The following is a 12310-nucleotide window of genomic DNA, read 5'->3' as shown; positions in this document are numbered from 1 at the left end:
AATAGAAAAAATAAACAAATGGGACTACATCAAACTAAAAAGCTTCTGCACAGCAAAGGAAACCATCAACAAAACGAAAAGACAACCTAACAATTGGGAGAAGATATTTGCAAACCATACATCTGATAAGGGCTTAATCTCCAAAATATACAAAGAACTGATGCATCTCAACAACAAAAAAACTAACAACCCAATTAAAAAATGGGCAAAAGACCTGAACAGACATTTCTCCAAAGAAGATATACAGATGGCCAACAGGCACATGAAAAGATTTTCAAAATCATTAACTATCAGGGAAATGCAAATCCAAGCTACAGTGAGGTATCACCTCAGGCCGGTCAGAATGGCTATAATTAACAAGACAGGAAACAACATGTGTTGGAGAGGATGTGGAGAGAATGGAACTCTCATACACTGCTGGTGGGAGTACAAACTGGTGCAGCCACTATGGAAAACAGTATGGACATTCCTCAAAAAATCAAAGATAGAACTACCATATGAACCAGCTATTCCACTGCTGGGTATTTATCCAAAGAACTTGAAAACACCAATGCATAAAGATACATGCACCCCTGTGTTCATTGCAGCATTATTCACAATAGCCAAGACTTGGAAGCAACCTAAGTGCCCATCAAGGGACGAATGGATAAAGAAGATGTGGTATATATACACAATGGAATACTACTCAGCCATAAGAAACGATGAAATCCAGCCATTTGTGACAACATGGATGGACATTGAGGGTATTATGCAAAGTGAAATAAGTCAGAGGGAGAAGGTCAAATACCGTATGATTTCCTTCATTAAGAAGTAGATAACAACAACAATAAACAAACACTTAGAGACAGAGATTGGATTGGTGGTTACCAGTGGGGAAGGAGGGAGGGAAGAGGGCGAAAGGGATAATTCGGCTCATGTGTGTGATGATGGGTTGTAATTAGTATTTGGGTAGTGAACATGATGTAATCTATGCATAAATAGAAGTATAATGATGTACACCTGACATTTATACAATGTTATAAACCAATGTTACTGCAGTAAACAAAAAATTAAAAAATAAAATAACAAAAGATAACAAGCGTTGATGAGGATATGGAGAAAAAGGAACCCTTGTGTGCTCTTGGTGGGAATATAAATTGTTACAGTCATTATGGAAAACATTATGGAGGTTCCTCAAAAAATTAAAAATAGAACTACCATTTGATCCAGCAATTCCACTTCTGGGTTATATCCCAAGGGAATAAAATTACTATTTCGAAGAGATATTTGCACTGCCATGTTCATTGCAGCATTACTCACAATAGCCAAGATATGGCAACAATCTAAGTGTCTCTTGACATATGAATGGATAAAGAAAATGTGGTTTGTATTGTGGAATATTATTCAGCCTTAACAAAGAAGGAAATCCTGACATTTGTGACAACATGGATGAAACTGGAGAACATTATGCTAAGTGAAATAAGCCAGACACAGAAAGATAAATACTGCGTGATCGTTTATATGTGGAATCTAAAAAAAGTCAAACTCATAGAAATAGAGTAGAATGGAGGTTACCAGGGGTTAGGGGGTGGGGCAAAGGAGGATATGTTGGCCAAAGGGTACAAACTTTCATTTATAAGATAAATAAATTCTGGAGACCTAATGTATAGCATGATGATTATAATTAATTATTATATACTTGAAATTTGCTAAGATAGTAGATCTTTAGTGTTCCAACTCCCCCACCAAAATGGGTAACTATATGGGTGGTGGATATGTTAATTAGTTTGATTGTGGTAATCATTTCATAATGTATACACATATCAAAACATCACATTTAAACCTATACAATTTTTATTCGTCAATCTTATCTAAATAAAGCTGGAAAAACAAACCTGAAAAAACTCCAGCATGTATAGTATGTTGCTACGCATATAAATAAATATGTATCTGGACAAATAGACAGTAAAATTTTTCCAATAAAAAAAAAATTAGGTTAATCATTGATCAAATTAGAGAGAAAATTTCTCCTTTGAGCCTTAGATTTTTGCTTATTTTATCAAACAAAAGTTACTAGAATATTTTTTTTTCATTTTCCTAAAATAATCATAACTGCACAATTTTTGTCTCCATAAGGAGTCAGCAGTGTGGTAGCAGAGGATATGCTCTGGGCTCGTGGCTGAAGGTCCTGCTCTGGCCGGGCTCCAACGACTCACTGTGCTACCTTGGTTATCCTCTGTGAAGTGATTTGACTAAGTAACCTTGAAGGTCCCACCCTTCGAGCTCTTAAGGCCAAGGACCTTCGCTACTATCCTCCAGGATGCGTTGGGAGGGACACCAGCTTTCTGGAGATCCAAGGCTTTACTTCAGAAAGCTTTTTGGTCAAGTACATTTTTGAAGCTCTCAGTTAAGCAGAATTACACAAGTTTCTTCTTAGAAACTTGGATATGCTCGAGTGCTTCAAAGGAGGCCGATACGGTGGGCAGAGTTTCCCACAGCTCTCTGATTGTGAAACACTTGCTGCATGGGCTCTGTCTCAGAAGAAGGCTTTAAAGAACTCACTCCAGGGAACACTGTAAACAGCAATTCACCGAACTTGAAGGTTAGAAAAGCACTTATGAATTGATAATGTTTTTTCTCTTATCAGAGGAAAGACAAAGAGTGTGTACACATCACCTTTTCTCATGAATGGAGAAATATTATGATTCATTCTAACATTTGTGTAGTTGGTCATGGGGTTGTTTTTCATTACATCAAATGAAGTATTATAGACGATTTTGTCTAAAACCTCTTCTGTTAGGTCCTTCCCCAGGAATTCCATCACTTTTCTAATTTCACGTTTTGGATCCTGTCAAGGAGAGTAGAAGAAACATAGTAGATTTTTTTCTAAGCTAAAAATGTAACAATAGTCAAACCTTAGAGAACTAAGCCTGGGAATAATGGTTAAAACATTTAAAACCAATGTTTTAAGAGCTTGTTAATTTATATTTAAAAATAATTCTAACAAGTTATGCTTATTATATGTAGATTGATGAATGTCAATAAACATGGCAATTTAAAGTGCAATATATTAAAACAATTGTGTTTCGTCACGTGCTGTAGCTGATGCTAAGGGGATGTGCTGAGCAGGGTTTCCTCTGGGAAACTTAGTATTCTACTTTACTTTTACAGGGAGCAGATAAGGTATTCGGGAGAAGAGCTGGCTGTCTTTCAAAATAAACAGGTCATGGTTCCTTCTTGTGATTGGAGAGACACAAATGCACGGAGCGCTCGTTGCTCCGGCCTGGTACCGAGGAGCTGCAGGGCCTCGCTCTCTTGGCTTCTGTTCTGATGTGTGGTGACTCTGAATTTGGGCTTATTCCTGACTCTGGGCCTGTTGGGGATACCTGTTTACAGATGGACCTCATGAGAGCCCCTCACACTCTGAAATGGGTTCCTGCCTCTCCTAGAATTTAAGAAAAGGGGTCCAGTTTGGTGTGGGAGTCGCCCTGTTTGGAGGTCACCAGGCCGCCCCTCGCAGATCTCCCCTCTTCTCACTGGCAGCTCTGACTCGAGGTTGAATGTCCTTCCTGGCCTGGGCGAATAGTCCCTGTGGCTCTCTCAAACAGGCACAAAGCTAGGGGAAGCAGGGGCTACACTGACACTTAGGAAAGCTGCAGAAAGCAAGGATGGACCGAAAGAGGGATTTTGACCCAAGCCAAACAGATGGAAGGAAATGCATTCTGTCTATCCAGAGGGGAAGAGGAAAGAGAGGCTGTGGATAATGAAGGGCACGAGTGGGTTAGTGATGTCGTAGTGATGACCATGTGACATGGACCATCACAGTGATGTCCATGTCATAAACAGAGGCTTGAAGGACCACGAGCCAGCCAGGGCTACATTGTTCCATAAATTTATTCTACATGTAAACTTACGACACAGCCTTGGAGCCAGGGATTACATATGCAAAGATGTTGCTAATTGGAAACTTTTATTTAAAATAACAAATCAAAATAGCTCTATTCTTCCTTACTAATTCTTTCCTGTTGAAAATCCTAATTCTGGAATCAGAGCAAATAATGGGGGGAAGGTAGAGGTCCTGGAAGGAGGAACCTGGAGAGCTAGAGAGGGAGAAAACTTGGAGCTCAAACAGGAGATCTCTTCCAAGCTTCTGGATGAAGTGAGAATTGACCTCAGAGCACAGTGAGGCCTGTAGGAAGGAACAGGCTGCCTCCGGTGCAGTATGGTTACTATGGTACCGGTACCAAGTTTGGAGTTATGTATGCTACATGACAAGATGGTTGGAGAAGTTGAAGTTGGCATGCAAAATATTTTGCATAGATAAACTTTTATATGTTACTTTCCTTCATTTCTATCGTGGACCTGTAATTCTAAGAAAAGATACTATAAAGTCAAGATTCAAGTATATTTCTTACTGTGATCATTTCTTCGTAGAAAAGATAAAGAATGGGGTGACTGTCTTTCTTCCTCCACCAGCCCTTCACGTGGTCATACCAGGACCCCCATGCCACTGAAAGGAAGACACATAATGTATTTGGGCCATGAGAAGGTGTGAGTAGGAAAAGGCAGAGAAGAAAATAACTTGTTTCTTCAGAATACAAATGGAAATTGTGGTCGATGCTACTCTAAAGTGGGAGAATTTACTTTTCACACCTCCTATATCCATTTTCTGCATGACTTTTCTTCCTTTTGGAAGCTGGCAAGATTACTCTCTCGGGATCTAGAGCCTGCTGCATTCAAATCCCAGCTGTGACACAGCTGTGTGACCCTGGATCAGTTACTTAATCTCTCTGAGCCTCAGGTTTTTTTTTTTAATCCTAATTTCTGAAAAAGGGTCAATAATAGTACCTACCCCATAAGGTAATATTAGGACTTACTAATTTATTCCACAGAGCCTACTGTGTGCTCAGCACTGTTCGAGGTACTGGGGCTAGAGCAGTGGACAAGACAGGTGGAAAACCCGCCTCTGGAAGTACATCTTGTGTGGGAGACAAATGAGATACACGTGAAATATGTAGTGTACTAGATCATAATGCATGCTTAGGAGAAAAAATAAATCAGAGAAGGAGAGGGAAAGTGTTGGGTTTATGTAGGAGGTTGAAATGTTCACAGGCTGGCCAGAGAAGAGCTCTTTGAGAAGGCGATATTGAGTAAAACCCTGAAGAAAGAGAAGGAAAGTGCATTCCTGGGCAGAGGGAACAGCAAGGCGAAGCGCTGGGGCAGGAAGTGCCTGGTGTCTGAGGTACAGCGAGGAGGCCAATGGGACTAGGACAGGGTGAGAGAGGGGCAGAGGAGCAGGAGAAAGACGTGAGAGGTAAGGCGGCCCAACCCTGTGGGCCTTGTGGGTTACAGTAAGGGCTCTGGCTTTTACTCTGAGTGAGATGGGATGCCATTGGTGGGCTGTGAGCAGAGGAGTGAGGTGATCTGACTTCCCTTTTAACAGAATCCCTGTGATTTCTGTGTTGAGAAGAGACTGTAGCTTGGCAAGGGCAGAAGTTGAGAGACAGGGCAGAGGCTGTTCTCTTATCCAGGGAAGATGTGATGGTGGCTTGGATCAGGGAGGTAGGAGAAGTATTGAGGATTGGTAGGATTCTAAATATATTTTGAAGGTAGGGTTGACAGATTTGTTGATGGATTGGATGGGGTGTGCAAGAAAGAAAGAAGCTCAAGGTAAGTTCAAGATTTTAGGCCTGAGCAACTTAAAGGACAGAACCACAATTAACTATGATGCGGAAGCCTGCAGGAGGACCAGGTTTTGGAGGAAAGACAGGAGTTCAGATTTGGACATGTGAACTCTGAGATGCCTTGTAGACATCCAAGTGGAAATGTCAGCGAGGCAGCTGGGTCTATGCACCTGCAGCGCAGGGCCAAGACAGGAATAGAGGTGCCAATCTGGGACTCGTCAGCAGATAGATGACAACGAAGCCATGAGATGATTGAGATTGCCCAAGGAATGACTGTAGGGAGCAAAGAGAAACAAGCCAAGTGCAAGGGTCTGGGAGCTAAAGAGAAACCAGCAAAGGAGACTAAGAAGGAGCAGTCAGAGAGGTATGAGGAACATGAGGAAAGGGTGGTGTTCTGGGAGCCAATGAGGAGACCATTTCATGGAAGAGAGAGAGAGTAACCGATTGCGTTAGATGATGCTATGGGTTAAATGAGACAAGGACTGAGGATTGGCCTTTGGGTGTAGTAATATAGAGGTTGCTGGTGAGCTGGGCATGTTTTGGTGGTGTGGTGGGGAGACAGTGGAGGAGAGAAATTGAGGATAATAAGTGTGAGTCAGTCTTTCAAGGCATTGGCAGTAAATGGAATGAAAGGGGGCAGTAGCTGGGGGTGGGGAAGGTAGGGTAAACAGAGTGGTTTTTTATTTTATTTTTTAAGATGAGAGAAATAACAGCATGATCAAATGACCTAAGGCATATTAAAGCATTGATCTGGTAGTGCCTAGGATTAGTAAGTGTCTGGCACATAGTAGCTGCTCAATAAAGTTTATCTAAAAATTCATCAATGATTTTCCCCCTGCTTCTATCACATTATCCCTTCTGACAAGTTTGCCTTTCCTGTGCTCCATTTGCTAGAAAGCATCTGAAAGTCTCTCTAATGCTAGGCTGTCTGACTAAAAACACTTCACCCCTCCCACCCCCAGCGATAGTTTCCAATCGTTAGGGAATATTCATTTAGCTTTTTTCTCTCTTCTGGCATATGATGTAGTTATAAGGTGATGAACCATCCTGTTTTGTCTGGGATTGTGCCAGTTTTATCACCTAAAACCCAGTGTCTCGGGAATTCTCTCAGTCTGGGACAAGCTGGTCTGGTTGGGCACTCCAGACATGGGACCAATCCTCACTTTGGCAGAAAGTACTCAAGCTACTTCAGTTGGTTAAAATGTTCAGCATGGTGCCTGGCACTGAGTAAGACCTTAATAAATAGAAGGAGATGCTGCTACTGTACTTCTTAGTTTTACTTACCCCGTGTCCCATTCTGGTAGCCCTGAATCTGCTTCATCAGGAGTTCACGTGTCTGTGTGTGCATGTGTGTCTATCTAGAGGAATACCCTTCACGGTGTTGACTCCCAAGCTTCTCTCTGTGGAAGTACAACTTATCTCATGCAGGACAAGGGGTTGGAACTACACTCTCAGCTCTGATTTAGAAACAGCCATCTATACATCAGCCCTGACCCAACTTCTCACAAACCCCATGCTCTCAACTTGTTCAACCGGGTCACTTCCTTGTGGCTCACTCTTTGTCGAAAGGCATTCTGACATCATTGTTAAAACATCCACAACAAAATTTATTGAAGACATTAAACAAGTAAAAATATCTCAAGGTACAAATAGATCATTCTCAAAATGCATCTCATAAGGAACAAATTGCAATAATAATTTTTGTCATTTAGGATTATGAAAATCAAATGGCAATTAAAGGCATCATAGTTCCATGCTTTACTGGTGGACTATTACTAATGGAAAGGAATACTTTATCAAATTTATTCATAATTATTTTAGAGGAACAGGACTTAAATATAGGGGAACTGTAGAGGACAGTTGTTTCTCCATAGGACAATATAAATAATAGCAAAAAGAGTTTCAGTTATAAATTTTGAATTTGCATAATCTAGTAATTTAATGCAAATGTTTAGGTTTTAATCATGCAAAGCTGCCAATTCAATTTCATAGTGCAAACCAATTTAATATTATATTTGTATTGTACCTCCCAAAAGGTGTAACCTTGAAAAGGTTTGCTTAAATTGTCTTTTTTAACTTTTCAAACATCTTTTTATTATGAAAGTATTCAGATATACACATGAGTAAAGGGAATAGTATAGTGAACTTCTGTGAACCCATTACCCAGCTTCAATGGTTTAATCACTTTTTAATACTCTTTAGGCTTCTTTAGGAGAAGAGTTGCTGCGTTAAAAGCTCTAGCAGCATTTGCGATTGAGAAAAACTTTGAGGAACTTGTGGTAACTCGGTTTTGATGTTGGAAGCATGATTGTAAGGCCATGCATTTCTACACATGATAATTTGTGATCCCAAAGTGTCATGGGCCACCACATCGCCACCACATCATGGTGGTCCTAGTTGGAAAACTTGCATATGTACACAATCTTTCTCTCCAGTTGAACATGTAGGCAGTTGGGAAGACTTCAACATGGCAGCTAAGCATACAGGGTTTGAGATTGACTAGACCTGCCTATGTTCAAATTCTAGTCCCTACTCTTATCAGCAGGGTAATCATAAGTTACTCAAACTCCTGCAAGTTATGGATATTATTACCATGCTTTAAAGATTAAACAAGTTAATGCATGTAAAATATTTAGCATAGGCTTAGAGTTGGAACCCTCTCTTATTATAGCTGGTTTCTCTGCAATACTCGCTGAATTCCTTCAGTGGATATTGTCATTGGAAGCAGATCACCAACCACTGATGACACATAGCCAGGGCCATGCCACATCTCTCAAGGATGTTGCCTCTAGTCCTTCCCCCACAGAACAATCAGAGCTCCTTCTATGGGTGAATTTTATTTCCCACAGAAGAAGAATTTTACGGGGAAACCTTATCCTATGCAGACATAGATGGAGACTGGTTCCTTCCATTTGTTTTACCTTTGCCTGCCAAGAATGTCTCAAAGTACTCATCCCAGCTTCCTGGGTCAGGAAGTGTTTTGTTCATCCTTTGAAAATGGTAGTAGGACACCATGGTGTCCTTGGCATTCCTTGCCACGTAGATTATCTAAAGTAGTGAGAAGAAATGGAAGAGACAGAATGTAAATGATAAAAGGAGTTAGAAATTAGGCATTCAGTATGCATCTGTGTTCATACTAACCAAGTCCTAAAGGCCATGAATAATCTTTGTTCTCTTCCATTCATCATCCGGCAGCCAGTATAATCTTATAAATATGCAAATATTATTGGGTTGCTCCCCTGTATAAAACTTTTCAATATCTGTACGTTGCTCTTAGGATTAAGTTAAAAATTCTCAACCTGGGATACAAGGGCCTGCATGATCTGGCCCTGGGGTGGCTCTCCAATTTCCCCTTGCTCATTGCCCACAGGTCACATTTAACCTCCCTCTTTCTTCAGTAGCACTTTTTTTGTGGATCTTTTCTAATCTTTCTGGCCATCCTTTTTTCAGTTCCTCCTGTTCTGCCATTCCTCTCTTAAATCAGGAGGTCTTAGACTGATGAACATCAAGAGGACTGTGCTCCTCTATAAAATAATATGCAAAATTTTGTGTAGATGTGCACTTTGTCAGAAGCGGAGACATGACTTCCTTCAGATTCTCAATGGGTTTTGTGATCGCTGAAAGTTTAAAACCTTTAATTTACATGTTGGTTTTCTTTAGAGCTCTGCCTAGGGCCTACATTTATTCTCATTTTGTCCAATTTTCTTGGTTTTTTTGCCATTTTCTTCCATTGCTGTAAATTTCACTTATTTATGACTCATGAATATGTTCTTGATACATACCTCTCTACAGCCTCATACATCTCCACCTGAATGCCCTGCAGGCATTTCAGATTCTATGGGTTCAAAATTCAATTTGTCCTCACACAAACTTTCACTTCCTCCTTTGTTCTCTTTTTCCATTAGTGGTACAACCATCAACACAATTAAAGTCACAGAATCGTACTAGATGCTTCTTTTTCCATCTCTTCCATAGCCAATCCTTGACCAAGTCCTGTAGATTCTGTCTGTTCTGTACATTTGGAATTCATGTCCTCACTGCCTCTGCCTTAATTTGAATTTTCCCGGTTCTTTCCCTGGACTGTTGCCATCTACACCTCATTAATATCCTGCTTTCAGTCTTGCCCCAGTTCCGTTCACTCCTCCACACGACTGTGTCCCCAGGGGAGCTTTCTAACACATAAATGGGATCATTTCACTTTCTTGTTTAAATTCTTCAATGGGACCTAAGTAGCCTATGGGATAAAGTCCAAACATTTTATCATGTCAACAAGGCCTTTAACCTCTGGCTCCTGCCTACCTTTCAGGCCTTGCATGTGTTTGCTTAAGTGTAAGAGTCTTGTCTTCTGCTCTTCTGGTAAACAGGAAAGCTCTCCCTCTTTTACCAATCTGCAAAGTCTTGTTTATTCCTCATGACCCAACTCTTCTGTCACGCTTGTCAACCCTCCTTGTCAAGGAGTTATATACTCCGACCTTTATGCTCCCAAAACACCTTACCCAGTTCTTCATTATGGTCCTGTCCAGCCTACTGTTATAATTATTCTCATTCTACTGTTACCCTCAACACAGGCCTGGCTCTGTCTGCACTAACGATATATTGACATTTGTCTTCAGTCATTTTTTTCTTTCCCTGGACTCTAGATCTACACAGGAATATATACTAGGGTCAGCAAGGTGGATTGATTAAGGGCCTGGATACAGTCTAGAGAACCAGGGATGGTATAAGGTGTGGATCTTGACAAGACTGTCAAAGGGCACAGAACTGTCCCATGGAAAAGGAGGGGTGGGGACTGCTTTGGCCTACTGCCAAGGGCGCATCTGCAGACTCTCCCTGTAGGTAAGCACTTCTTTAGATTATGAGGCAATAAACCATCTCTTGGGGTCCTGAAAGAGTTGAAACAAATTCCTTAGTGACCAACTCATGATGTATGTGAAAATGCATCTGCACCCCATTAAGCTTCAATACAAAAAATAATTTTGATGTTTATAAAATTTTGACACAATAATCTGATTTTTATTAGGTCTCAGAATGACTAGAACTTATAGGCACCCTTAGATGCTTGAAAGAGACAGTTTAGCTATAAGTGAAATAAAATGAGAGGATAGTGGAGCACATGGTTTCTAAGATTCCTTCAATGCCATCTTCTGATCACTTAAATACTCATTACCTCAAGGCTAGGAGCAAGCCAGCTGTGTATACGCTTAGGAAGAATTTTGTGGTTGTAGAAGGCATAGAGTAGGCAACATAGGGTAGTGGAAAGATCATGGGCTGTCAGGTGAAGAAGACCTGGATTTTTGGCCCATCTATTCCACCTTCCAGGTGTTTATCACTGGACAAATTGTGTAACATCTCTGAGCTACAGTGTGCTCATCTGTACCTGTCCCTCATAGCATTACTGAGGGACTGAGGGGCTGAGGATGCTCGGAACCAAGCCTCATAGATATTGGTCCTCTCCCTCTTCTCAGTATAGGTGTGTACTGAGCTCATTCTTATCAATGAGAAGATGATCACAGGTCCCATAATCTGTCCCTTGGTGCTCCTGGCAGACACACATGGGATGACTGGACTGTGTTTCTGACACAAAAAGCACTTCCAACATTCTTATAGGAAAATCCGTCTCTGAATATTTTTGCTTCATACTTACCTTACAGTTTTTCTCCCAGAAGGATGGAGGCAGTAGTTGCACTGGAAGATGAGTTTTCAGGGTCCTTGGGGAAGGCATTGCATTTGCCTGGTTAAGTCCTGAAAAATTGTTCTGGCTTATTCTTTAATTTTTTAAAAGTTTTAATTTTTTATGCAATTGATTTTGTCAGTTTTTTCCACTTATGCTGGGTTTTATGTCATGGTTAGCCCTTCTTCACTCCTAGATGATAAAAACCATTCTTCCTTGTTTTCTTTTAGTGCTTTATGTTTAATTTTGTGTGATAAAATCTTTGATATGTTGGCCTTCACTTGGTGTCTAATTTACTACTGGGTCCTCATCTCCATTTCTCATCCCATTAACCTTCAAAAATAATTACAGCAGGACCACTCAGGATCAAGGGGGTTGTTGACATAGATGCAAATGAGGACACTGAGACCACACGGGAGGATTTAGGTTACACACTGATCATCTAGATGATCCAGAACAAGCCTATATTATATTTTTAAATTACCATTCAAATAAAATAATAATTAAGAAATTGTTGTAGAGGTCTTGAGGACTTGCAAAGATGTGTCCACAGATGGCCTCTAATATCAAATCCAAATTACTTAGTGTAGTTTAGAACACTCTTCAAAATCTGTCCCTAGTTATTTTTAACTCTAATTTTTGCCACTTTTTCCCAAGCACCCTGGTGTGACACTGACTGAGCGGTTTTAAAAACATGACACGTTAGGCTAGTTCAAAAAATAAATAAATAAAAGACAACGAGCATTAGTTTGTTAATTCATTTTCCAAAGATGTGTTTATAAGTCAGATGTTTTTTAAAGATGAACAGATTTCCATGTGGGTGCACCACAGTCTATTTAACTCCATCCTATACCTCAGATATATATACCTGGAGTAGTCACTACATATATATTGTATATATATATATAGCTTAGTGGTTAAGAGAATAGACTTTACAAACAGAATTCCTGAGTTCAAATATTGGCTCAGTTACCTA

The 12310-nt window shown here is 40.4% G+C and overlaps 1 protein-coding gene across 2 annotated transcripts in view; it reads right to left on the bottom strand.

Moving 5' to 3' along the window:
* The window catches only part of LOC101393475 (sulfotransferase 1C4), a 30524-nt gene that overhangs the window by 12295 nt on the left and 5919 nt on the right, over nucleotides 1–12310 (bottom strand). The window contains exons 3-6 of one of the 2 annotated variants that reach the window (XM_087426332.1): nucleotides 11308–11405; nucleotides 8585–8711; nucleotides 4395–4489; nucleotides 2656–2827 (exon numbers count right to left, since the gene is read on the bottom strand). In XM_087426332.1, the coding sequence (XP_087282458.1) occupies nucleotides 2656–2827; nucleotides 4395–4489; nucleotides 8585–8711; nucleotides 11308–11405 (492 nt within the window). Of the gene's footprint in view, nucleotides 1–2655; nucleotides 2828–4394; nucleotides 4490–8584; nucleotides 8712–11307; nucleotides 11429–12310 lie in introns of both variants that reach the window. The other variant, XM_087426333.1, reaches the window with a different exon arrangement.

Source organism: Ceratotherium simum, chromosome 40, assembly GCF_057802395.1.
Source record: "Ceratotherium simum simum isolate JZ-2026a chromosome 40, ASM5780239v1, whole genome shotgun sequence".
Classification (NCBI taxonomy): domain Eukaryota; kingdom Metazoa; phylum Chordata; class Mammalia; order Perissodactyla; family Rhinocerotidae; genus Ceratotherium; species Ceratotherium simum.
Note: the sequence above shows the minus strand (reverse complement) of the source record. Positions and strands in the feature narration are given on the sequence as shown.